The sequence below is a fragment of the Pseudorasbora parva genome, chromosome 2, assembly GCF_024679245.1.
Source record: "Pseudorasbora parva isolate DD20220531a chromosome 2, ASM2467924v1, whole genome shotgun sequence".
In the NCBI taxonomy this organism is placed as follows: domain Eukaryota; kingdom Metazoa; phylum Chordata; class Actinopteri; order Cypriniformes; family Gobionidae; genus Pseudorasbora; species Pseudorasbora parva.
Genome location: NC_090173.1, coordinates 49,662,857 through 49,690,691, shown reverse-complemented (window position 1 = coordinate 49,690,691; position 27,835 = coordinate 49,662,857). Strand labels below are relative to the sequence as shown.

General features: G+C 44.0%; 2 protein-coding genes across 2 annotated transcripts; both read right to left on the bottom strand.

Moving 5' to 3' along the window:
* Positions 1-17,216: 17,216 nt before the first annotated feature.
* Positions 17,217-19,334, bottom strand: LOC137046132 (nascent polypeptide-associated complex subunit alpha, muscle-specific form-like). The gene has a single exon (XM_067423221.1). The coding sequence runs from the start codon at positions 19,332-19,334 to the stop codon at positions 17,235-17,237; it is 2,100 nt and encodes a 699-aa protein (XP_067279322.1). The 3' UTR covers positions 17,217-17,234.
* Positions 19,335-19,361: 27 nt separating this feature from the next.
* LOC137046125 (uncharacterized) lies at positions 19,362-24,686 on the bottom strand. The gene is made up of 4 exons (XM_067423208.1): positions 24,498-24,686; positions 22,140-22,271; positions 21,765-21,902; positions 19,362-21,625 (listed from the first exon to the last, which is right to left on the bottom strand). The coding sequence occupies exons 1-4, from the start codon at positions 24,580-24,582 to the stop codon at positions 19,362-19,364; spliced, it is 2,619 nt and encodes an 872-aa protein (XP_067279309.1). The 5' UTR covers positions 24,583-24,686.
* Between the last annotated feature and the right edge of the window lie 3,149 nt (positions 24,687-27,835).

The window sequence follows — 27,835 nt, the reverse complement described above, 5'->3', positions numbered from 1 at the left end:
CCATTAACAGATAAACGAATGCGTGGACGATGACTTAGCCGTTTCTTATCATGTTTGGTCTCTATCTGTTCCATACGATGCCTTTTATATTTTAAAAGAGGTTTGGTAAAGAAATAATGCATGTTTAACTATTTTATAATTGAGTTATATTGTATGATGATCAGTTGTGTATAATTGTCTTTTAATTTCTTTATTTTGATGTTTTTGCCTGGCTAAAATAAACATTAACTTTGATTTACCTTGGATTATTCTAAGGCCGCTTCTTTTAGTATGGATCAATCGGAGTCCTTTATTACCACAGATTTGGTGCCAGGATAGATCAAACCGCAGGACTCAATGACTGGAGCATGGAGCACAGCATTAGGGATAATCTGATTTCTGACTATCACTGTATTAGCAAGTTGCAGTTCCTGTGATTATTATTCCCATTACGCTTTAAGATGAGTGAGCAGGCGCAACCTCTTAAAGGTAAAATATTCACTCTGCCATCCTCTGACTAATATCAGAAATGGCCAGTCTGGGACCGTGAGCAAATATAAATCACGAACATTATGTCTCTGAGCGATATCGGGTCGTTGATGAACGAAGAAAGTGAGAGAGATACTCAGAGAAATTAAAGATCTAAATTAAATCACAACTAATCATACGATCAGCCGTAAATTTATCAACGTAACAAACTCAATGAAACTACACACAATTAGAGTCAGATTAAATTCAACATGGAGTCAGATTTAAAATTGGATCTTCACATTTTAATAAATTGTAGAGTTCTTTATAGAAACGCTTGAAAAAGACATACACGCAGAAGTCCTTCGACCAGCTGTTGGATTCCTACGTTGGGCCAAAAAGATGGAGTTTATACTTCCCAATTCGTATTTGTGCATTCTCATTTCCTTACCTAGATTCCTTTCCTCGCGCCTTAGCTCTACCCCTTCAGGATGCAAGGAATTGAATCAAAACTACACAATAAGACTAGGGATTACTACCAAAAATAAAGCTTGGAGAAAACAAGCAAAATAAAGACCTAGGGTGGGTTGCACCAACAAGGATTAAATTAAGCTCAGTTTAGAGCTAATCTAGGATTTGTTGATCTAGGATTTAATTTTAATCTAGTTGTGTTGCACCACTTAATTTTAAACCAAGATTAACAAATCTGGGATTAGCAGTATTTAACCTGCGATTAAAACCTCCATTATTTTTCGCCGCCATGATGAGCCACTGACAGCAACAATACTAACATTCATTTTCCTTCTTTATTGAACACCAGAAACACTCTCTCTGACATAAGGAGCTGTCGCTGATAAAGGAAATAAACTTGTAAAATGTCCTCTGTCTTTATAAAGTGCTAGAGAGAGACCGTTACTGATCAAGCAGGCAATGTAAACACTGCGGATTTCACAAGCATGGAAAATACATTAATGATCCAGTGTAACTAAACAGCAACAATGTAAATGTTTCACTTACACTCGAGTGAATACAAAGGTCTCGCGCAAGTAAAGGAACTGTGAATTTAAAAAACAAAAGTCCGTTATTATTAACGATCATTCGCATAACTGACAAAATGGCACAGCGTAACAGAAGCTCTAATTTTACAAGACACGAAAAAAATTTATTACATCAATTAATGGAGCAATTTGGAACAAATATCGAAGACAAAAGAACAGATAATATGACAATTAAAAAGAAAGAAGACGCCTGGGTCCAGCTAACCGCTGACTTTTATGGGATTAACGACAAGAGAGATGTTAGCAAACTGAAAGCCTGTTGGAAAAACCTCAAAGCGAAAGCAAAAAAGGATGCAGCACAGGAGAGAAGGGAAACATTTCTAACCGGTGGAGGTCCCCCTACTGGAGAAATGGATTCACTGTCACAAAAAATTATACAGCTGATTCCGCAACAAATAACCCCGTTATGCAACCCGTTTGACGATGATTCCATTGCCGACCAGCTGGAGGAGTCACCGACATCGTCCTACAAAAGCAGCATTTCATTTTCACATTAATATCATCGCTTTGACGATTTTGGTTTGAACTCATTTTTACCATATTTATCCTAGATCTGAGTGATGAAGACGAAATGAGCGGTTCCTGCGCGAGTGCCGCACCTAAACGTATCAGCGATGGAGCAGCTCTGGCTGTAGATCAAAGTCAATGCTCAGCTCCAAAGAACAAAAGACAAAAAAATGATTTCAGCGAAAAGCATTTTGAATTACTAAAATTAGAGAAAGAGAAGAACTTAATTCAAATAGAGAATGCCAAGTTACAGAAATAGGTGCTTCTTTTACAAAAGGAAATATTACTGATGCAAAAAGAAAAACTTACTACAGACCTACAACCAGTACAAATAGTTTTCAGTGAGTTGTAGAAATGTACAAAATAGAGGGAATAGATTGTTTAAAAACCATACAGATTTTTTTATACTTTTTTAAAAAGGTATATAACCAGCAACATGTTGTTTCTGTATTAGCACGAATAGTTTTAATTATTTTTTTGTAATTTGTAAACTAGTAAACATTGTTCTGTAGCCTAATAGTAACATATATTGTCACATTATTATAATAAAGAAAAGGTAAAAGCTACCATTTAGAGTGTGCCATCTTTTTTATTTATGGGAAAAGGGCAATATCCAATGTACACACAAATGTTTTAAAAAAATTGTTTTTAATTAATAATTAATAGCCTATACTAATTGTTAATAATCATTAATTAAGAAATAATGTGCACTATAGGAAAGATGTATCAAGTGACCTTTTTTAAATAATGTATGTACATACAACACACACTATGATATTATCCAGTGAAATGGTTTTCAATTAAGGTCCTCCTGACAGCATTGCCATTTGCTGTGGCAGCATTGTTCTCCTCTCCTTCATCCTCTGTGGGCTCACTTCTGTGATCCGCTTCAGACTCTGATATCTCATCCCCAAGTCTTTTCCCAAAATTATACAGCACTGCCAGAGCAACAATGACTGCCAATGTTGTATCCATCTTTGTTCGAAGCTCATTCTTCAGACAGGGAAACCGCTTTTTCCAAACACCAAACACCCTCTCGACAAGACCTCTTGCTGCAGGGGTGGTATAGCTGCATTTCGGTCACTGCCATGTCTAATTGCAGGTTCAATTTTTCGATTGAATCTAATCACAGTTTCCTTGGTGAATCGGTACCTGTTTGAAAATTCGCCACCATCATAAAACTCAACAGGATTGAGACGGTCCCTAATTTTTCTGCGAGGAACTCTTTCATTTTCTTCAATCCACCAAATAAGTGCTGCCATTTTGACGATTTAAACCTCCTCAGTAGCAAGTTTAAATTTAATCCCTAACTGAAATTTTAATCTGAGATTAAAGTTATGGAGCGACAAGATTATAGTTAATCCAGGTTTATTATGAAAATAAATCCAGGATTAAAGTCATGGTTTAAATTTAAGCCTGCTTATTTTTAAACAAAGTTTAAAGTTTGGTGCAACAGAATTATAAGATAAACCTTGATTTAATCTAGATTTAAAGTTAATCCTTGTTGGTGCAACCCACCCCTAGACTACTAAACTAGACTAAAAATTCTGGAACAAAGAAAAAACTAAAAATAAATCAAAAGCTAAAAAAATAGTCAAACAAGGACTTGTCCAGACTAAACAAGGGGGCGTGGTAACAGCCAACAAGGAAGGGCAAGAGGAGCACATGACAAACACAAAGACAGACAGATACATGTGCTAAGACACAACTCAAACATAGAAACATTATAAACAAAGACAACACAGACAAGGCTGCCAGGGCAGAACCCTGACAGTGAGGACGTGTGGTACAGTTTGATGCTCAGTCAGATTGTTTAGTATAGTGTTTCCTTTAAGAGCATATTATTGCCTATTGAATATTTATATTACAAGACAATCTAATAACTATTGCTGTATTTTTGTTACTGAATGTTTGTTGTGACTGTACCAAGAAAATCTATTATTTATTATTATTTCTTTATGTAGAACCATCTCTTTCTACCTATAACTTGAAAGAAGCAAGCTGGAATAAAATTAATACAAATACTTCAAACTAGCAACTTAAACCTCCATTACACTGATTTTATTTAAACATAGCCTACTATGAAACTAAATATGGTTTCTTTAACCCATGGCCGACTAAGGCGGCGGCGCATTGTGATGTATATTTTCCTTTATGACAGTGGATATAATTACTAGGGCTGTGTATTGCCAAGACTCTGGCGATACAATACGTATCACGATACAAGGGTTATTATACGATATATTGCAATATATTGCGATATTGTAAGAGAGGCAATATATTGCGATATTTCTTTTTTGTGTGTTTTTGTTTTTTATAATTTAAAAGAATAAAGAACACAACCATAAGCCTAAAACACGAGACAAAGTATTTTATTTAATTAATACAGTATAATTTATAACACTAATCATATGCAATGTGCAATCTAAGTTGAGGGAAATGTAAAGTTACTGCAGGATTCTTTATGTTTTAAAGGTTCACAGTATAGCAGTGGCTATTTAACAACAAAAAGTGCAGTCCATATCATGACTGAATGACTGTTTCATTTTCACATTTCACATTTCATGAGCGCTCCGAGCGCATGAAGTTGAAAAAAAGTCCACTGTGAGCGGAAAAGCGCGCAACATCATCACGCTTATGTTCTGTTGTCCAATCGAATGAATGAAGAGGCGGGCCTTCCGTTGTGTTGACCGTTACGTTGTGTTGACCGTTACATTGTGTTGACCGACAGTACAGGTGATTCGGGGGTTGCTTAGAAACATTAAAGCGCACAGCTCATTTTTGAATGAAAAAACGCCGACCAAAAAAGGGAGTGCAGTGCGCCTCGCGTTTTCTAACCTGAAAAACGCGTTCTGTGTGATCGGACCCTAAAGCTGTTTTCTATAAAGCAGTCTATTGTATAAAGTGCTATTTCAAGTAACGTTACTGAACTGCAGAGCTGGTGCATCCATATCCACATCCTGGGCCGCATTAATGCACGGGCTTACCTGGGCTTAAGCCCAGGGCCCCGGGCTGGGGGAGGGCCCCCGATGATGGCGGAAAATATTGTAACCGGATTTTATAATATGTTGGCTGTCCCTTTAAAATTACGCTTTATCGCGTTGAATGCACACGCGGGCTTTGCAAGTCCTGCTCGAGAAATGTCAGTCAAACCCTCTCACTCAACCCTGCAATCAACAGTCACAGTTGGAGCTTAGAGCTCAAAAAAATCAAGCCGGACCCTACCGAGCCCCTTCTTTTGTCCGAGCCCGGCCATGCCCGACACATTAACTGTAATTATGAGCCCGATTTAAACCCGACCATTTGTCAATACAAGGGCGTTCTGACGAAAAAGATCGAGCCTGTAATGAGCGCAACGGACCGGTGTGACTCCGCTCAATAATCCGCAATCATCATGATCCCTCACCGGTAAAATTATGTTCGCTCAAAAGACGTATGTGAAAACTGGTGACACTTCTGTTAGATTCCGAGAGAAGCGCAGCCGCGCTGTATATCACTTCAAATAAAGCACAATAGAAACTACCAACATGCAAAATCGTAGTATTTCAGTAACCTAATAAGGTATAAAATAATAAAACAAAACGTGTTTAAAGTTGCATCAAAACTGTGCTAAAATATTCTGCCATGTAATATAGCAATATAGCCTAAGGCATAAGCTGATAATATGATTTTTTTAATGCTCAAATAAATGTGAGCAATCTGCATTTATACTGAAATATAGGCGCTTATTTTGCTTTAACTTGTAAAGTAGCTACACAAACAACAATGTATCAATGCATCAATGTTTAAATGCATCAAATAAAATGTTGACTTCTGTCCTGATTATATCATTTAAATAAATTCATATTCTTAGGGATTCAATAGAGAACACACTTTTTTCTTTTACTGAGTTTAATTTTTGACAGAACTGTTACAATTTATTTATTTTGACAACTAATTTAGAAAGCCTTTCCTTTACTAACATTCAGTCTTTTCTTTTTCAGTTGCAAGGTTCAGAAACAGTCCTTACAGACTAACTCAGAACTGTTGAAGAGTTAATGGATTATATAAAATTCAAAAAAGATTGAATAATTTAGGCTTTGTAGTTATCTGCATGTCTCATCCATGAAAGATGCAACAACAATGGAGAACAAGCTATTGGGTTTTTGAGAACCAGAACCAAGCTGACTGAGCAAGTTAAACTTTAGCTATAATGTAAGCCCCTTGCCTGGAGGTGGGGAATAACACTAAGAAATTGTCAAATTCACTCAGTACTCCATGATCTAATTCACTATACTATCTCATTTACAATTAAGTACAAATTAACTGTATTTATTTGTGTTGTAGTCACTAAAACAGTCCATTATATAATAGTCAAACTAATTTTTATGTTTTTATGATTTCTGTGCCACCGCAGAATGGTTGCTGGCCCCTGCCTGGCCACCCCTATAAAAAAATCCTGCCTCCGCCACTGTGTGACAGCAATGTCTCGTAATATAGTGCGCAAAACAGAAAAACAGCGCAAGATAAAGTAGAACATCAGAACAGAGATGGTGAAGGGGAAAAGGAATCACGTAGGTTGTGCAGGCTATAGCAGTAGCTATAGATATGATAGTCTATCAAAATAATTAACTCCTTTTAAACTTAACAACTTAGTTGAGCTCCCAGTAGTTAGCTAGCCACCACCACACTAGAGCTGTGGAAAAGCTGATACAAAAAGTTGTAATAAAAAATTTGATACAAAAAGTTGATACAAAAAAAATCAGCATAGGCTACATGTAATTAAATAGGCCTTATCATACGTTTCCTACGATAATCTTAAGAACATTTTGAGACGCCATGAATATTGAACTAAAATGTGTTTTTTACTATCTCTGTATTTTAAAAAAAAAAAAACTTCACTTATATTTGTGTATATTATATAACAGACCTATAGATTTGGATGTTTTTAAATACCATTTATTCCCACAAAATAAAAGGCTTTGTGATTAAAAATCATAGCTATCAAAATCCAGTGTTCGGCATTTTGCGTACATGAGTTTTTGTTGTAGATGTCTATAAAAAAAATAATAATAATTGTGTACTGTGCTAATTAATTGAGACTTCTTACAGCTCTTACAGGTTGTTGGCCTTGTCTGTTTCGTTGCTTCTATTACTCTCCCCTTTTTTGTAAGTCGCTTTGGATAAAAGCGTCTGCTAAATGATTAAATGTAAATGTAAAAAGATTGAGTAAAATTGAGAATGATTCAATGACAAATGCATATTTAACAGTCATATTTGTTGCCACCTGGTGGGGTAAAAGGGGTGGGACCATAACTTTTAACGATTAATTATGCAGTTTCAATGGATGAAGGGCCCCTCAAGAGGTAAAAGCCCAGGGGCCCCTTATAGTCTTGATGTGGAACATCGCAATTATCTTTCGTTCTCCTGCCACCGCTGTCAGTTTTGGAGTGTGTTTATTTTGTTACTGAGAGGAAAGCGTGCAGGACATTCTATCGAAACGCTTCTCAGCAGCGCGGGTGACGTCAGGATGTTAAGCGAGCTCTCTGTTTCAATGTGTTTCCTGAGTATTAGATTATAACTTGGCCTATTTTGCAAACAAAATGATTCTTGTCGATTTCCTCAGTGGCTTCTTTTTAGCTGAAGCCAACATGAGTCCACACTTCAGCTCTGTATACTGCAGGAGCGGAATAATGCTATCGTCTTGAGAGCTGGGTTTGCTAATGTAAACACTAGTGATCCACGCACCTGCGCTTCTCCGGCTCCGCGTCAGTTATACGTTCTGAGATAACACTGCCATCCAGCGGTTGGGTGTTATACAGTCTGTGGTTTAAACCGAACACACAGCCACGAATCTTGGATGTAAATAAATAAATATATAAATATCGATACAGCGTTTTTGAGAATCGATACAGTATCGCCAAACATAATATCGCGATATTCACGTGTATCGATATTTTCTTACACCCCTAATAACTACTCCGTAATTTTTAGCCAAACAGATAAGACATAATTATACAAACCCCATTCCAAAAAAGTTGGGACACTGTACAAATTGTGAATAAAAGGGGAATGCAATAATTTACAAATACCATAAAATTATATTTTATTCACAATAGAATATAGATAACATTTCAAATGTTGAAAGTGAGACAATTTGAAATGCAATGCCAAATATTGGCTCATTTTTGATTTCATCAGAGCTACACATCCCAAAAAAGTTGGGACAGGTAACAATAAGTTGTCGGAAAAGTTCATGTACAGTTCCTTCTCAAAAAATTAGCTTATTGTGATAAAGTTCATTATTTTCCATAATGTAATGATAAAAATTAAACTTTCATATATTTTAGATTCATTGCACACCAACTGAAATATTTCAGGTCTTTTATTGTTTTAATACTGATGATTTTGGCATACAGCCAAAATTCCTGTCTCAAAAAATTAGCATATCATGAAAAGGTTCTCTAAACGAGCTATTAACCTAATCATCTGAATCAACTAATTAACTCTAAACACCTGCAAAAGATTCCTGAGGCTTTTAAAAACTCCCAGCCTGGTTCATTACTCAAAACCGCAATCATGGGTAAGACTGCCGACCTGACTGCTGTCCAGAAGGCCATCATTGACACCCTCAAGTGAGAGGGTAAGACATAGAAAGAAATTTCTGAATGAATAGGCTGTTCCCAGAGTGCTGTATCAAGGCACCTCAGTGGGAAGTCTGTGGGAAGGAAAAAGTGTGGCAAAAACGCTCCACGAGAAGAGGTGACCGGACCCTGAGGAAGATTGTGGAGAAGGACCGATTCCAGACCTTGGGGGACCTGCGGAAGCAGTGGACTGAGTCTGGAGTAGAAACATCCAGAGCCACCGTGCACAGGCGTGTGCAGGAAATGGGCTACAGGTGCCGCATTCCCCAGGTCAAGCCACTTTTGGGCTACAGAGAAGCAGCACTGGACTGTTGCTCAGTGGTCCAAAGTACTGTTTTCGGATGAAAGCAAATTTTGCATGTCATTCGGAAATCAAGGTGCCAGAGTCTGGAGGAAGACTGGGGAGAAGGAAATGCCAAAATGCCTGAAGTCCAGTGTCAAGTACCCACAGTCAGTGATGGTCTGGGGTGCCATGTCAGCTGCTGGTGTTGGTCCACTGTGTTTTATCAAGGGCAGGGTCAATGCAGCTAGCTATAAGGAGATTTTGGAGCACTTCATGCTTCCATCTGCTGAAAAGCTTTATGGAGATGAAGATTTGGTTTTTCAGCACGACCTGGCACCTGCTCACAGTGCCAAAACCACTGGTAAATGGTTTACTGACCATGGTTTACTGTGCTCAATTGGCCTGCCAACTCTCCTGACCTGAACCCCATAGAGAATCTGTGGGATATTGTGAAGAGAAAGTTGAGAGATGCAAGACTCAACACTCTGGATGAGCTTAAGGCCGCTATCGAAGCATCCTGGGCCTCCATAACACCTCAGCAGTGCCACAGGCTGATCGCCTCCATGCCACGCCGCATTGAAGCAGTCATTTCTGCAAAAGGATTCCCCACCAAGTATTGAGTGCATAACTGAACATAATTATTTGAAGGTTTACTTTTTTTGTATTAAAAACACTTTTCTTTTATTGGTCGGATGAAATATGCAAATTTTTTGAGAATTTTGGGTTTTCATGAGCTGTATGCCAAAATCATCAGTATTAAAACGATAAAAGACCTGAAATATTTCAGTTGGTCTGCAATGATTCTAAAATATATGAAAGTTTAATTATTATCATTACATTATGGAAAATAATGAACTTTATCAAAAAAAAATTGAGAAGGACCTGCATGTACATTTTTTTAATTTACAATTTGAAAATATTATTGTGCAGCTGTATTGTTTAACAGCAAGGAAAAAATAAACTTGATTTAACAAATATATCACATGTGCAGGGTTTTTCTTAGGTCAGAAATGGTCTTTGGTGGTGGCTGACAGACCTGGTCATACACACACAATTATTTACAAATAATTGTTTTGGTATATAATCATATCAATATTAGAAATAGCATTAACAATCAACAAATAGCCACATTTTACTGTGGCTATTTGATAGTTTGATATTTTTGATATTGATATTTGCTATTTGAAAAACTGTTTCAAACAACTTCAGTTTCAAACCATATTTGATAGTACCCTAACATTTGATCCTCATGTTCTGAGCACTGTCAAGACATCTTTTTTTCATCTGAGAAATATTGCCAAAATGCGTCCCATGCTGTCACTGCCTGTGGCTGAAAAGCTAATTAACATCTTTGTATTTGATTACTGTAATGCACAAATTGATTAATGCAATGCTTTGCTGGCCGGGGTCCCAAAAGCTACCCTTAACAAACTACAGTTGGTACAGAATGCAGCCGCTCGAATTCTGTCTGGAAACCGGTCAGGGGATCACATTTCCCCTGTACTTGAATCATTACACTGGATCCCTGTCAGATTCTGTGTTGATTTTAAAATTCTAATGCTTACCTACAAGGTTTTGCATGGACTTACACCTCTTTATATCACAGAGCTTTTAACCCCATACAAACCTCTACGTGCACTTCGCTCCTCAGAAGCTGGCCTTTTAATTGTTCCCAAAATTAAACTTAAATCAAAGGGTGATAGGGCTGTTTCATCAAATGCTACTAAACTCTGGAATTCCCTGCCGGTGGAGATTAGGCAAGCAGAATCACTTAGTGTTTTTAAATCAGCGCTGAAAACGTATTTGTTTCAGATAGCTTTTATATAAATTGTTTTCATTTGCCGTATTATTGTTATTTAAACCTAAATTTCATAATGTTTGTATTTTTGTATTTGTATCTCGAGTACTACAACACTCACTAGTAGCTGTTCCTTCCATTATTGTATATTTCCTAACTCCTTGCAAGTTTGCGCATAATTGATATTGTAAAAAACTATTTACTGTTGTGAGATTAGTATTTATTAGTATTCTATTTTGGTTGATTTGTATTTAGTATTTTCTTGATATTAGTCAAGGATGTTAAAGATACCCAGAAAACATTGGTCCGACGGCAATGTCATGTCCCTGGCCAAAAAGTTGCAGTAGGATGGCATAAATCGGTATAAATATGTAAAACAGAACCTTTCTAAAAAATGCATTCATATACATTTGTACATGTCTACAGTTCTCTGGGGTTGCATGTATAATTGTGTAACAAAGTTCGATAGTAGGAGGAAGGAAGAGGACACGGGGGTCGGCTGGACGGTTGATGCTTCTTTATTATAACTTAAAAACTTCAACAACACACACTGCGGTGTGGATTCTCATAAACACTCGATCACTTCCGGGTCGGCACTTCCGGCTTCCGGTTACTCAGTCTCTGTGGGTTCGCATCAACCGTCCGATCTCTCTCTCTCAGCCCCCTGTCCGACGCGTCAGTCTGCAACAAGAAAGGGAGAGAAAAGTCAGGGGAGTGTAAGAGCGGCCCGCCACATAGAGCAGCCTTCACTCGGGTAAAAGCCTGTTGACACGGCTCCGTCCACTGGACCGTATCTGGTAGCCCCTTTCTAGTAAGGTCAGTCAAAGGGCTGGTGAGGTCCGAATAATTTGGTATGAACCGTCTATAATATCCCGCCAGCCCCAAGAACTGCCTAACCTCCTTTTTGGTCTTGGGTCTCGGACAGGTTGCAATTGCTGCGGTCTTATCAATTTGGGGACGCACCTGTCCATGACCCAAGTGGAAGCCCAGATACCTTACCTCCACCCGCCCAATCGCACACTTCTTCGGGTTGGCCGTGAGCCCCGCTCCCCTCAGCGACCTCAAGACCGCCCTGACATGCTGCATATGCCGCTGCCAATCGTGACTGTAAATCACGATATCATCCAGATAGGCAGCAGCATATGCGGCATGGGGACGCAAAATCCTGTCCATGAGGCGCTGAAAGGTGGCGGGTGCCCCGAACAACCCGAAAGGAAGCGTGACAAATTGGTGCAATCCAAACGGCGTGGTGAAAGCTGTCTTTTCTTTGGACAATGGAGACAAGGGGATCTGCCAATAGCCCTTTGTTAAGTCCAGTGTCGAATAAAATCGAGCCGAGCCCAACCGATCAAGCAACTCGTCAACCCGCGGCATTGGATATGCGTCGAATTTCGACACAGCGTTCACCTTGCGGTAGTCCACACAGAACCTGACCGAGCCGTCTGTTTTGGGGACCAGAACTATCGGGCTCGCCCAGTCACTGTTGGACTCCTCGATTACTCCCATGTCGAGCATTGCGCCTAATTCTTCCTGAACGACCTTTTTCTTGTGTTCAGGTAAACGATACGGCCGGCTGCGAACTACCACGCCCGGCTCGGTCTCGATATGGTGCTGAATCAAGTCGGTACGTCCCGGTAGGGGCGAGAACACATCAGCGAACTCCGCCTGTAATTTTGATAAATCAGTGAGTTGGAACGGTGAGAGGTGATCTCCCCCAGGGGCCAGCGCGACTGATTGCGCTTTAATGCTCGCCTCTGGCCCGAGATCATCCTCTCCCCCGATCACCGTTGCCAACAACACTGATTCCACCTCATTCCATTTTTTTAGCAGGTTGAGGTGGTATATTTGACGTGCCCCGTTCCTATAGGATCGTATCACTTCATAATCGAGCTCTCCTACCTGTCGTGCGACCTCAAATGGCCCCTGCCACTTTGACATTAATTTCGAGCTCGACGTAGGGAGTAGAACGAGCACTTTCTCTCCCGGTGTGAATTTGCGTAGCTTTGTACCCCTGTTATATGACCGGCTCTGGCGGTCCTGGGCTTGCAACAAATTCTCCCTCGATAGCCGCCCCAAGGTGTGGAGTTTTGTTCGCAAGTCCAGCACATACTGAATTTCGTTCTTGGCCAAAGAAGGCCCCTCCTCCCAAGTTTCTCGTAGGACGTCCAGCACCCCCCGGGGCTGCCGTCCGTAGAGAAGCTCGAAGGGGGAAAACCCCGTGGAGGCTTGCGGGACCTCCCGCACAGCAAATAAGAGGGGTTCTAACCACCGATCCCAATTTTTGGCGTCTTCCTGTACGAATTTACGGATCATGGATTTAAGAGTGCGATTAAATCGTTCGACCAAGCCGTCTGTTTGTGGGTGATAGACGCTTGTTCGAATAGATTTAATGCCCAATAATCCGTACAATTCGCTTAACGTGCGTGACATAAACGCCGTGCCTTGATCAGTGAGGATTTCCTTCGGAATCCCCACTCGGGAGATTAAACGAAACAGTGCGTCCGCAACACTCTTCGCAGAGATGTTGCGGAGAGCCACTGTTTCCGGATATCGTGTCGCGTAGTCCACGATAACTAACGCAAAACGATGTCCGCGTGCGGATCGCTCTAATGGCCCGATGAGGTCCATCGCAATTCTCTCGAAGGGGACCTGCATTAATGGAAGGGGGCGCAATGGCGCTTTTGGGGCGGCCAGTGGGTTCACCAACTGACATTCAGGACAAGACGCGCACCACCTGCGCACATTGTCATGAATGCCTGGCCAAAAAAATCGGGTCATTAAGCGATTCAGCGTGGCCGCCTGTCCCAGGTGGCCCGCCATCGGGTTAGAGTGAGCCGCCTGGAAAAGCATTTCCCGGCGGCTCTTTGGTACTAACAACTGGGTTGTATCTAACTTTGTCTGAGTGTCTTGGGTCACTCGATACAACCGATCCTTGATTATGGCAAAATAAGGATAGGAGACAGGCAAGGCAGGTTGGAGAGACTGTCCGCCGATCGATCGGACCTGCTGGAAAGCGTTCTTAAGGGTTTCATCCTGTGACTGCTCCAGAGGAAAGTCATCGCGGTCCGAGAGAATTAGTCCTTCAATCCCGCTCGGTTCCTCTGGAGTTGTCCCCGAGGGTCCCGGTTCAGTCTCCCCAAGCTGTACTCGCACCGCCCCCTTCCTTGCCTTTTTCTCCCAAGCGGCATCCGCACACAACGATCCCAATAAAGCCGTAAAGGCGGGCCAATTCGTCCCCAGAATTAGCGGATGCCGGAGGTGTGGACTAACCGCCACCTCTATATTATGCTTTTGCCCCCGAAACTGTATCGTGACTGGGACAACCGGATATTCCACCACATCCCCGTGCACACACCGCACCTTAACCATGCGGCTTGTATCCAATGCCCCAGGCTGCATCAGGCTTTGATGGATCGAGGTTTGGTTGCATCCTGAATCCACCAAGGCCTGATATGTACCCCCCTTGATACTTACAGGAATTTGGTACTCTCCTGCTTGATCGGGGGTGGTCCGCTGAACGTCCGGGATCCGGATCATTGTCCCGATGTCCATCATCGGACATCGGTCCACAAAATGATCCGGATCACCGCACCTCCAGCAGGCCAGCCCAGGCCTACCCGCCGCCTCTGCGGCGGGGAGTGGGTTGGAGAATGAGCGCGGGGAGGGCGTGGAACCAGCGCCATTGTCACCCCCCACCCCCAGGCCCGCTTCTCCCCACTCCAGGGAGCGGAACCTCTGCCGGTGCTGCTCCGGGGAGCGGCCGACCCGCTGGAGGATGGCCTTCTTAAGGTCCTCGTACTCGAGGAGGTTCGCCACCGGTAACTGTTGTGCGGCCGCCTGGGCTTCCCCTGTCAGCAGTGGTATAAGGCGCACCGGCCACTGTGCCCGGGGCCACCCGCAGGCCTCCGCGGCCTTCTGAAATAGGTCAATAAAGGCCTCCGGGTCATCTTGTGGCCCCATTTTGTGCAGGGGCACGTGGACCGGTGCGCTGGTCAGCCCGGCGGCTTCGGCGCGAACCTCCCGGTCGATCCAGCTCCGGAACTTCTCGCGGTCCTCTTGCTGGCCTCGGACAATGGCCTCGAAGCGGCGCTCCTGGTCTGCCCGAAGATCCAGCATGGCTTGGTGTTGGTCCTGATGGAGGACCGCGAGGGATGTAATAATGTCCGCAAATGGCGAGGCGGAGGGCGTCTGCATGGCGGCGGCGCTGTCCTACTTCCTCCCGGGTTTCGGCACCAGTGTAACAAAGTTCGATAGTAGGAGGAAGGAAGAGGACACGGGGGGTCGGCTGGACGGTTGATGCTTCTTTATTATAACTTAAAAACTTCAACAACACACACTGCGGTGTGGATTCTCATAAACACTCGATCACTTCCGGGTCGGCACTTCCGGCTTCCGGTTACTCAGTCTCTGTGGGTTCGCATCAACCGTCCGATCTCTCTCTCTCCCTGGTCTCCGGTTCCACCGAGGTTTTATACCCTCTCCGCGCTCATTACTGGAACAAGAGACAGGTGTTATTAATCTGCGTCCAACCCACTCACTTACCGCTCGTCCCGCGGCTCTCTCTCCCGCTGCAGACCTCGCTGAACCACGCCCCCCTTGCCACAAATTGTTACTTTGACTTTTAGCTACGTGTAATTCAATATATACCCCTTTGTGAATCAGTTGTGAGAGGACGTCACTATGGTGACATCTTTTAAACATGCATTTATAGTCCATCATGACCCTCTATATGGAAGGCCAACAGGGCCAAAATGTGTAAAACTGACGTGTAAGCACACAATGTGTCAACGCATGATTTACGAGTTAACGCATAATTACGCATTAACATGTTATTGCATGTTATCGCATGAATGATGTGTTAACACAAAATCGACCACAACATTCTATTGAATATTTGAAAATTGCGTTGCCATTAGTGGAATTGCATTAGCATGGTTTAAATCATACTTATCCATTTGATTTGTAGCAGTAAATAAAGAGATATCATACCAATCGCAAGTTCAGTATGGCATACTGCAAGGTTCAGTACTAGGACTGTTGCTTTTCACCCTGTACATGCCACTCTAGATATTAGAGTGATATTATTAGGAAGCATGACGTATGCTGATGATAGATTTATCCATTGTTAACTCTATATTTCTTTGCACCTGACGAAATTTACCAATTCACAAGATTAACGGAATGCATTGCTGATATAAAAAAAAATCAAATTATTGGTCAAAAAAACCTCCACACATAGTAAGCAAGAATACTAACACTTGATGGATGTTCTGCCCAGTCTTCGTTGTCAGTTATCTGGTTGTGCTCTTTGATACCAATCTTTAATTTGAAAGCCACTGGCATCTGTAAAACGGCATTCTTCCATCTTACAAATATATATAAATTACGACGTATGCTCTCAATGCAAAATGCTGAACAGTTCATGCGTTCATGACGTCAAGACTAGCTTATTGTACTACTGTACTGGGTGGTTACTCTTCACGCTTAATAAACAAACTCCAGCTGGTCCAACACACAGCAACTAGAGTTCTCCCCTAATTTTAACCCCTAAACTTTAAACAGTTTTCTGAGCATTGTTTGGGAAGCAGACACACTCTGACAGTTTAAATCTAGACTAAAACACATTTCTTTAACCTGGAAAACACATAGAACATTATAAATTTCTAATATTCAAATCAGTTAAATGATTGTTAGTTGGCATTAACTAGGTCAGCCGGAACGGGAACACTTCCTATAACACCTGATGTACTTGTTACATCATAAGAAGAATGGCATCTATACTAGTCTCTATGATGAATGTTAACTGTAGTTAGCTGGATCCAGGCCATATCCAGAAGTGTCTGCAGAGATTGTCTCAACTAGACTCTCCCCCATGAAGGTGGCTGTATAGATAAAGAACCCAATACATTTATAACAAATAAACAATTTCTGAATTTTGACTATGACGCTATTTCTTCTAGATCTGCTGTACAGCCTGCCATTACTGTAAAGCTGCGTTAGAACAATCTGTATTATGAAAAAGCGCAATATAAAGGTGACTCGGTTACCCTTTTAGACTCACTATAGGCCTTATTCAGAGGTTGAGGGCAGCCATTTTTGGGGTTGACATCATTGTAGTCTATACATATTTTGACATCATTGTAGTCTGACATATTTTGTAGGTCAAAATATAAGTGCATCCATACACATACACGCGGCTCTGTGGGGCCTTCTGAAGCAATGCATTTTGACAGCCTTCCATAGTCAACTTAATTGAAACGCCCCTTGCAGGTCAAAATGATTGCGCAACATCACTTATGCTTTTTTCACAAGTTGAACACAGGCAGTCTCTGGTAGAGCTTATAGATTACACTTTAATGTGGTAAATATTGATATTTTTCAATACACAAACGTATGGCTTCAGAAGGCCTTCATTTTTTGCCAAAACTTGTCAACGGAGAACCGTTTTTTGATGCTAAAAACGAAACACTTCAAAACAATATAAATAAAAAAACAAGACATTTCACTAAACATAACATTTATTTAGCATTAAGTGATAAGACTTTTAGGGTTTCATTTGGTGCAGGCAACAGCGGTTCGGCTACAGAAATCGGCGGTTCGACTGCAGGCATTGGTGGTTCGACTGCAGGCAACGTTGGTTCGGCTTCAGGTTTTGGCTGTTCGGTTGCAGGCAATGGTTTGGCTGCAGGCTTCACTAGAGGCTTCAGTGGTTGGGCTGCAGGCTTCACTGGAGGCTTTGGCGGTTTGGCTGTAGGCTTCACTGGAGGCTTTGGCGGTTTGGCGGCAGGCTTCACTGGAGGCTTTGGTGGTTTGGGGGCAGGCTTCACTGAAGGCTTTGGAGGTTTGGCGGTAGGCTTCACTGGAGGCTTTGGCGGTTTGGCGGAAGGCTTCACTGGAGGCTTTGGCGGATTGGCGGAAGGCTTCACTGGAGGCTTTGGCGGTTTGGCGGAAGGCTTCACTGGAGGCTTTGGCGGTTTGGTGGAAGGCTTCACTGGAGGCTTTGGCGGTTTGGCGGAAGGCTTCACTGGAGGCTTTGGCGGTTGGGCGGAAGGCTTCACTGGAGGCTTTGGCGGTTGGGCGGAAGGCTTCACTGGAGGCTTTGGCGGTTGGGCGGAAAGCAAAAGGGGTTCTGCTGCTGGCAATGGCGGTTCAGCCTCAGGGCTCTGTGTTTCGACCACAGGCAACAGCGGTTCGGCCACAGGCAACGGAGGTTCGGCCTCAGGCTTCAGCATTTCAGCTGCAGGTAACAACGGTTCGGCCTCATGTTTCAGCGTTTCAGCTGCAGGTAACGGTGGTTTGTCTTCAGGCAACAGCAGTTCGGCTGCAGGTAACCGCAGTTCAGCTTTAGCCTTCGGAATTTCGACTGCAGGCAACAGTGTTTCGGCTTTAGGCAACGGCGTTTCGGCTTCAGACAATGGCAGTTCATCTTCAGGCAATGGCATTTCAGCTGTAGGCAACGCCGGTTCGGCTTCGGGCTTCGGTGGTTCTTCTTCAGGCTTCGGTGGTCTGGCTGCAAACGATGGCGGTTCGGCTTCAGGCAACGGCGTTTCGGCTTCAGACAATGGCAGTTCATCTTCAGGCAATGGCATTTCAGCTGTAGGCAACGCCGGTTCGGCTTCGGGCTTCGGTGGTTCTTCTTCAGGCTTCGGTGGTCTGGCTGCAAGCGATGGCGGTTCAGCTTCAGGCAATGGCCTTTCAGCTGTAGGCAACGCCGGTTCGACTTCGGGCTTCGGTGGTTCTTCTTCAGGCTTCGGTGGTCTGGCTGCAGGCGATGGCGGTTCGGCTTCAGGCTTTGGTGGCTGGGCTGCAGGCTTCGTTGTTTCAGCTGCAGGCAACGGCGGTTCAGCTTCAGGCTTCAGTGTTTCGGCTGCAGGCTTCGACGGTTGGGTTGCAGGTAACGGCGGTTCAGCTTCGGGTAATGGTGGATGGGCTGCAGGCATTGCCGTTTTGGCTGCAGGCAATGGTGGTTCAGCTTCAGGCTTTGGTGGTTGGGCTGCAAGCTTCGTCATTTCGGCTGCAGGCAACAGCGGTTCAGCTTCAGGCTTCAGTGTTTCGGCTGCAGACTTTGATGGTTGGGTTGCAGGTAACGGCGGTTCAGCTTCAGGCTTTGGTGGTTGGGCTGCAGGCAACGGCGGTGCGGCTTCAGTCTTCGGTGGTTGGCCTGCAGGCAATGGCGTTTCGGCTTCAGACAATGGCATTTCAGCTGTAGGCAACGCCGGTTCGGCTTCGGGCTTCGGTGGTTCTTCTTCAGGCTTCGGTGGTCTGGCTGCAAGCGATGGCGGTTCAGCTTCAGGCAATGGCCTTTCAGCTGTAGGCAACGCCGGTTCGACTTCGGGCTTCGGTGGTTCTTCTTCAGGCTTCGGTGGTCTGGCTGCAGGCGATGGCGGTTCGGCTTCAGGCTTTGGTGGCTGGGCTGCAGGCTTCGTTGTTTCAGCTGCAGGCAACGGCGGTTCAGCTTCAGGCTTCAGTGTTTCGGCTGCAGGCTTCGACGGTTGGGTTGCAGGTAACGGCGGTTCAGCTTCAGGTAATGGTGGATGGGCTGCAGGCATTGCCGTTTTGGCTGCAGGCAATGGTGGTTCAGCTTCAGGCTTTGGTGGTTGGGCTGCAAGCTTCGTCATTTCGGCTGCAGGCAACAGCGGTTCAGCTTAAGGCTTCAGTGTTTCGGCTGCAGACTTTGATGGTTGGGTTGCAGGTAACGGCGGTTCAGCTTCAGGCTTTGGTGGTTGGGCTGCAGGCAACGGCGGTGCGGCTTCAGTCTTCGGTGGTTGGCCTGCAGGCAATGGCGGTTCGGCTTCAGGCAACGGTGTTTCGGCTTCAGACAATGGCAGTTCATCTTCAGGCAATGGCATTTCAGCTGTAGGCAACGCCGGTTCGGCTTCGGGCTTCGGTGGTTCTTCTTCAGGCTTCGGTGGTCTGGCTGCAAGCGATGGCGGTTCAGCTTCAGGCGATGGCCTTTCAGCTGTAGGCAATGCCGGTTCGACTTCCGGCTTCGGTGGTTCTTCTTCAGGCTTTGGTGGTCTGGCTGCAGGCGATGGCGGTTTGGCTTCAGGCTTTGGTGGCTGGGCTGCAGGCTTCGTCGTTTCGGCTGCAGGCTTCGACGGTTGGGTTGCAGGTAACGGCGGTTCAGCCTCAGGCAATGGTGGATGGGCTGCAGGCATTGCCGTTTTGGCTGCAGGCAATGGTGGTTCAGCTTCAGGCTTTGGTGGTTGGGCTACAAGCTTCGTCATTTCGGCTGCAGGCAACAGTGGTTCAGCTTCAGGCTTCAGTGTTTCGGCTGCAGACTTTGATGGTTGGGTTGCAGGTAACGGCGGTTCAGCTTCAGTCTTCAGTGGTTGGCCTGCAGGCAATGGCGGTTCGGCTTCAGGCTTCGGTGTTTCGGCTGCAGGCAACAGCGGTTCGGCTTCAGGCTTCGGTGTTTCGGCTGCAGGCAACAGCGGTTCGGCTGCAAGCAATGGCAGTTCGGCTTCAGGCTTTAGTGTTTGGGCTCCAGGCAATGATGGTTCTGCTTCAGGCTTTTGCGCTTTGGCTGCAAGCAATGGCGGTTCAGCTTCAGGCTTCGGTGGTTGGGCTGCAGGCAATGGCGGTTCAGCTTCAGGCTTCAGTGTTTCGGCTGCAGTCTTCGACGGTTGGGCTGCAGGTAACGGTGGTTCAGCTTCAGGCTTTGGTGGTTGGGCTGCAGGCATTGGCATTTCGGCTGCAGGCTTCGGCGTTTCGGATGCAGGCAACGGCAGTTCGGCTTCAGGCCTCGGTGGTTGGGCTGCAAGCAATGGCGGTTCGGCTTCAGGCTTTGGTGGTTGGGCTCCAGGCAAGGGTGGTTCGGCTGCAAGTAATGGCAGTTCGGCTTCAGGCTTCAGTGGTTGGGCTCCGGGCAATGGTGGTTCTGCTTCAGGCTTCGGCGTATTTGCTGCAAGCAATGGCGGTTCGGCTTCAGGCTTCGGTTTTTGGGCTGCAGGCAATGGCGGTTCGGCTTCAGGCTTTGGTGGTTGGGCTCCAGGCAATGGCGGTTCGGCTTCAGGCTTTGGTGGTTGGGCTCCAGGCAATGGCGGTTCGGCTTCAGGCTTTGGTGGTTGGGCTGCAGGCAATGGCAGCTCGGCTTCAGGCTGGGGTTTTTGGGCTGCAGGCAATGGCAGTTTGGCTTCAGGCAAAGGCGGTTTGGCTTCAGACTTTAGTGGTTGGGCTGCAGGCAATCGTGGTTTGTCTTCAGGCAACAGCGGGTCAATTGCAGGTAATGGCAGTTCAGATTCAGGCTTTGGCATTTCAGCTGCAGGCAATGCTGGTTCGGCTTCAGACAATGGCGGTTCGGCTTCGGGCTTCGGTGGTTCCCCTTCAGGCTTTGGTGGTTGGGCTTTAGGCAATGGCGGTTCGGCTTCAGGCTTTGGTGGTTGGGCTGCAGGCAACAACGTTTCGGCCTCAGGCTTCATCGTTTCTGCTGCAGGCTTCGATGGTTGGGCTCCAGGCAAGGGTGGTTCGGCTTCAGGCTTCTGCATTTTGCCTGAAGGCAACGGCAGTTTAATTGCAGGCAACGGCAGTTCGGCTTCAGGCTCCACTGGAGGCTTTGGCAATTGGGCTGCAGGCTTCACTGGTGGCTTTGGCGTCTGGGCTGGAGGCTTCACTGGAGGCTTTGGGGTTTGGGCTGCAGGCTTTACTGGAGGCTTTGGCGTTTGGGCTGCAGGCTTCACTGGAGACTTTGGCGTTTGGGCTGCAGGCTTCACTGGAGGCTTTGGCGTTTGGGCTGCAGGCTTCACTGGATGCTTTTGTGGTTGTATTTCAGGCTTCACTGCAGGCTTTAGTCGTTGGGTTGCAGGCTTTACTAAAGGCTTTGGCGGTTGGGCTGCAGGCTTCACTGGAGGCTTTGGCGGTTGAGCTGTAGGCTTCACTGGAGGCTTTGGCGGTTGGGCTGCAGGCTTGACTGCATGGATACAAACATCAGCTTTAGTCTGTCCTTTCAAGCAGCATTCAGTATTAAACATGCTTCACAAAATATACATTAAAAAAACAAAGGGGAAAGGCTGACCCAAACAGTAAATAACCCAATATACTGCAAATACCTGTATATGGAGCCATACACTGACGTCCACATCCATTGCTGCAGCATTTCTCATCGTTCGGACAGTCATGGTCATAGCCACACAACTCAGCACACGTTCCAGCTCCAGGTTTTGTGCTAAGACACTCTCCTATCTTTGCTGTTTAGCAGACACGTGACAGAAAACATATCACTGAATGCTGAAGGTCTTGTTCACTAGCATAAATGAGTAGTTTTTACTGGAATATTACATCTTTCTACGTCATAGTTTTGTGTTTTAGTTCACTGTGTTACTTGCTGTTTCTTTGCATTTTGTGAAATTGACTATGAATTTCTGAATGAAAACCTTTCATGTTTCTTTTAAGACCTCTAGCATCAATCATTAATTGAAACTCACTGAAAACAGGTGGCACACACACATGTCCACTGCCAAAGCGACAGCATTTGTGTCCTCTAGAGCAGCCTCTATCAGAAGTGCATCCTCGACTGGACGGCACAACCATCAGAGTCCCAGGACACTGACCGGACACTACAGAAGAGGATTCAAGAGGATCATTAGGGGAAACCAGGGATTTCTGTAATAGTTTGTTTCAGTTTCAATGTCTATCAAACATAATGTTGATATTTATCAGATTAAAATCACGTATAAATATGTATCACTAAAATGTGTCAGTTTCAAAGTAGGCTTGCTACGATAGGTGTTACCAGAGTTCAGACTCAACACCAGACGATAACGATAGCATATGAACGCTGTGCTCGGATTACAATAATTTTCAGATAATTATCATATCAGGCAATCGCAAAGCTGGTATTGGTCAGGTCATCTAGGAGTATTGATACCAATAACAGTCAGAAACTAAGTTGACCATATGGCATAAGTCACACTCATTAATATCCATCAACACTTAACGTTAAAGCCAGGCGTACATGGTGCGGTTTTTGCTGTCATATGAGCTCGCAGACTATTTTGTTCTCTCGCGTGGACATCGTGGATGCTCATATGGTAGTGGCTCGCAGCATGTCAGCGGAAATACGAGATGAGCACAAAATTATCTCACGATAATTTTTAAACATAAAAAAGTATTAAAAATTTAAATTTGGGAGTCGGACCGATTTTCACCAACGTATGGCTATCCCCTATTGCCAAATTACACACAACCATGTCACATAGGTTAGATCTATGCTAGTGGCTGCAACCATACAGCGTGCATACACACCAGATACACGCGTGCTCTCTGTCGCTCTCTCTCCCTTTCTGGTTGTTTCTGTTGAAAGGAATGGCTGCTGTTCTCTGCTTTTCAACAAATCATTTGTACACAGATCATTTTTTCTATCTGTAGCTATAGCAGCAAGATTGAAAGCTCCAGTCTCCATTTAACATGAAAGCTTTTGTGACTGCACAGTGTACACCTGCCTATTTATGGTCCACAGTTCACGGTTTCTTCAAGCTGCACCTCTGACGGATCCATGACCGTCACATCTCCCGCCACGGCTGAACCACAGGCAGTATAACGTTAGTGTAATCGTGCATTTCATGTCATCCTTTATTCACTCATTCTGTGTAATGGGTTTACATTTAAGCAAGCAGACGCTTTTATCCAAAGCGACTTACAACTCTGAATTGGTTTATTTTGTGCCGATTCACAGATAGTGAGGGGATGTATGACGTTTTCAGTATGTATTTTGAATAAAATATTTACATTATCCGCACATAATTCCAGACTTTTTTTTTAAAGTGTGAGACTATGCATTTGTTTATATAACCTACTTTGTATTCATACGTTGACATTGATTCTCGTAAAAACAACAAAGCAGCATCGCGTGTGGGTGTTTAATCATTTAATATTATCCCTTAACAAAACATGAGCATTGCAATGTTGACCTCCATCATATCTCTGGAGTGATAATCTGCCGTGTAAAGTGAACACTACACACACCACCGTGTGTGTTGAAGCAGATGCAGAAGTGAAGTCCTGTCTCTTCATCTGCACAAAACACCAACACGCAGGCTCTCTTATTAATTTTTTTTAGGAAACCTGTGGACTCGATGTCCTGACATGCTGGACACAATCATTTTTCTATGACAATGATAAATTGAAATAGAAAAATTACCAAAAATACCCTGATTCCTACTGAATACCAACCTATTCTGCACTGAGCCAACGCAGAGCTTGGCACACGACTCCCTCGTGACGTAATATTGGGGGGGAAAAAAAACGTTTTTTTTTACAAACAGCCAATGAAACAGCCACTTTACCCACACATTTTTGCTCGTGTCTTTTAAAGGGAACTTCAGCACTGGGAAGATGAATCTGTATTTAAACTGGGTCATTAATGTAGTAGAAATTTGACTTTTTTAATTTGGTGCTTTCTAGACTGAGAAAAGACACACACAAAAAAAAATGTATTGTCGTCTCATGGGGATGAAAGACAACAATTCCCAGAATGCGTCGCTGCCCTACGAGAACACTCCCAAAGCCAACGCTACTTAATCACTGACTGCCCAGTCGATATTACCAGTGTTGTCACACATTGATTAACCTGTGGGAAAATTTCAAAGACAGTGTTGCAACCTAGCCCAGTATAGTAGGCTAGGGTGTGTAACAAGTACAATGCTGCTAGAAGACATGGACAGTCAGTATGTTGTTCATAAGTTTGCTATTCCAACTAAATGTACTGTGTTTCATATTCACATTTAAGGCACTTATTTATGCATTTCCTCAGGCTGTGTAATGAAGCTAAAAGACCTTCTCACCTACGACTCCAGCGTCTATTGTGCTCAAATAGTCAGACAGACACAATAAAACAGCACTCAACAAGCACAACACTCCGGCTGTCATCCTCTCGAGCTGCGATCTTACAATGAACGCTATTGGCTCACAAAACTACACTGAAAGTGCTGCTGAATCCCGCAACCGCTATTCAAAGGGCCGTTGAAAACGCCTTTAAAGATCCAAGCTCTGGGTAACTCCAACCCTGATGAAACCCAGCTGCCTGTAGTTTTAGCCTAATCTTGAAGACCTTGATTAGCTTGTTCAGGTGTGTTGAGTTGGAGGAGCAGAGCACGGATTCACGATGTATGTAGCTGTGTCTCATTTCGTTAAATTTCGAAGGCTGCGTCCTCCGGAGGACACGTCCTGTGTAGGATGCAGTATACGGAGTGTCCTCAATCAGAATTAAACGAGACGTCCTTCTAGGACACACAGGCAGGAAGTATCACGTTGCTATGCCAACAAGTTCAGCGCTCTCACGCCAGTTTATATGAATGAAAATGATTTATAACTTGAAAATGACTGTGAAATGTTTCTTGTCTTGACAGCAATGTACTGTTCTAAACGTTTAAAATGCACTAAACAGTTGTAATCCTGTTTACCACAACTCTCTGTTTGAGGTAATAGAGCTTAAAAGAAACAACAAAAAAGCTTGAACTACTTAATTTAAACACCACACCTACGCTCGCATGTATATCTGGCGGTGCTGCCTTTTTTTTCATATAATATAAAAAAATATGACGGTTGTTAACGGAGACGCAAAGAATTGTGGGTTATCTCCAGCCGTGAAGGCTACACCTCAGCACACTCCGAAATCCTATGAAAGAAGGACGCATCCAAAGGTCGCATTTGGAGAGTCCTACTCACTTTTTTGAAATGAGACGGCCTTATGACGTATGCACCCTTCAAATGCGAGCTCCGGAGGACGCAGCCTTCCGAAATGAGACACAGCTTGTGTTAATAATAAATCATAGGAGACGATTGAGCGTTTCATGGCAACACTATCAACGCATACATTAATCTGCAGTGGTCAGGTAGTACAGTGGTCACGTTGTATAAGTCGGAGCTTTCAGGAAAATGAGCACCCAATAAAATGAAATAATCTCTAAAACTATGCAATTCGACTGTGGTGTTTTGTGCCACAAAAACGAACGTGCTGTTTAGTGTTTGAGATATTGAACTTTTTTTTTGTTTGAGTGACAGTAAAGTGTGGTGCCATTCGATGCTCTTAAAACAAACTATAACTATCTTCTTTTTACAGATATAACAAATATAATTTGGGAGCTGTAGATACTCTCCAGCCCACCTCGTCTAAATTGCACTAAGCACCATTAATGTGTATTCTTGTTCATCGCTTAATCTCTTTTGTTATATAATGGTTTTTGTTTTGTTTTTGAAAATAATGAATGTATTTGCCAGATGGAGTTTAGACTACTGTGCTCTTCTTTTTAAATGTGTTATGTATATTGCAGATGCTAAAATAATCTGAGCATTTAATCTTGAATGACAAAGTGAAGTCAAGGATAGAATAATGTTTGATTGACATTGTTTGTTTTTTTGTCAGCCAGACTGAGGGTGCTTTCACACTTGGTTCGATTCTCCCATCTCTCTTATGCTCCATCTGGTTGGACAGGGAGCGTCGGGGGCACAGCCATTTTTTTAGATCTCTCCAGAAATGTTCAATCTGGTTCAAGTCTTGGCTCTGGCCGGGCCACTCAAGGTCATTCACGGAGTTGTCCCGTAGCCACTCCTTCGATCCTGACTAAATAGTCTCCAAGTTCCTGCAGCTAAAAAAAACATCAAAAATCCCCACAGCATGATGCTGCCACCACCATGCTTGATGGGATGGCATTGGCCAGGTGATGAGTGGTGCCTGGTTTCACCCAGACATGATGTTTGCCATACAGGCCAAAGAGTTCAATCTTTCTTTCATCAGACCAGAGAATTGCTCTGAGAGTCCTTCAGGTGCCTTTTGGTAAACTCCAGGTGGCCTTTCACTGAGGAGTGGCTTCTGTCTGGCCACTCTACCATATAGGCCTGATTGGTGGAGTGCTGCAAAGACGGTTGCTCTTCTGGAAGGTTCTCCTCTCTCCACAGAGAAAAGCTGGAACCCTGTCAGAGTAACCATCAGGTTTTTGGTCACCTCCTTAAATAAAGCCCTTCTTCCCTGATCACACAGTTTTGCTGGGTGGCCAGCTCTAGGAAGTGTCTTGGGGCCTGATTTATAAAACTATGTGTAGGATTTACATCAGAAGTGATGCACGGATGAAACATATGTAGGAATATGTATATTCCAGCAGTGAGTTGACACAACAAAGCATTCCAGAGACCCCTCTCCGAAACCTGAACCCATCGTAAAACTAATCAAGGATGCCCCAACTGGCCCAGAGACAAAATCTCTCCCACTTATACCTGTGTTATCTCAAAACCAGCACAAGGACAAGATGAGTCACATGACGTTTCCTCTTTGTTCTACAAGCGTAACATCAAATAGAACCTCATGAAGAAGGAATGCATTTATTACCGACAGGCATAAATTTAAACCGTTATCGGGAGACTTCTAAGACACTAAGAGCTTTTCAAAGGCCCAGAATCAATCTAGACACTATACAGGACACCTCGTCATGCCCCTACTCCCTCGACCCGCGCATTCCAAAGGCTCTTTGAACACAAAGACCTCACACCAATGCAGACATGAATAGTAAACTTAAACCATAGATTCAATAACATGAATTAATCCATCCAACGGCGACTTAAACATATACTAAGGTATTATGTATATTTTCATGTAACTTGTAATGTTTCTAATGTTTCTACTTGTAAGGTAAATTTGTGTAAAATATACTGTGATCACAATAGGAAAGTTGGGTCCCTAAAAGTGTTTAATCAGACATTACACTAATGATATGCATGAACAGGAGATGTGGTGAGGACACCCGCCCACAACAATATCTCATTGGCCAGAGACGCCCCCAAGAAGGGACCTTTTAAAACTCCCGGGCCAACAAGATATCTTTGCTTTTTGTTTTGCTTCGTGTTACTGACTGTTACACGGAACTCTTCATCATCACCACACTCCAAAACTCCATCTGAACCTCGCCATAGAAAACTTCCTGGAGTCCGCGCAGTGGCGCCACAGAGATACCCGTCGCGTAGCAACCAGCTAACGCCAGAATCCGGCTTTTCAACCCGCAAAACCAACTATTCATCCCTCTGACCACAACAACTGACCACCAGCCGAGCAACGCCATGCTAAGAGGAACCCATGCTCGTAAGAGCATTCAAACGCAAGTACATGACTCTTCATTCTGGCTGAACTGGT

Coding starts and splice junctions, on each gene's coding strand:
- LOC137046125 (XM_067423208.1), bottom strand. CDS start 24,582: ATGACAGCCGGAGTGTTGTGCTTGTTGAGTGCTGTTTTATTGTGTCTG. Junction 22,272..24,497: donor AATAGACGCTGGAGTCGTAG/GTGAGAAGGTCT, acceptor CCTCTTCTGTAG/TGTCCGGTCAGTGTCCTGGG. Junction 21,903..22,139: donor GTGTGTGCCACCTGTTTTCA/GTGAGTTTCAAT, acceptor TCTGCTAAACAG/CAAAGATAGGAGAGTGTCTT.
- LOC137046132 (XM_067423221.1), bottom strand. CDS start 19,334: ATGACGAAGCTTGCAGCCCAACCACCAAAGCCTGAAGCTGAACCACCA.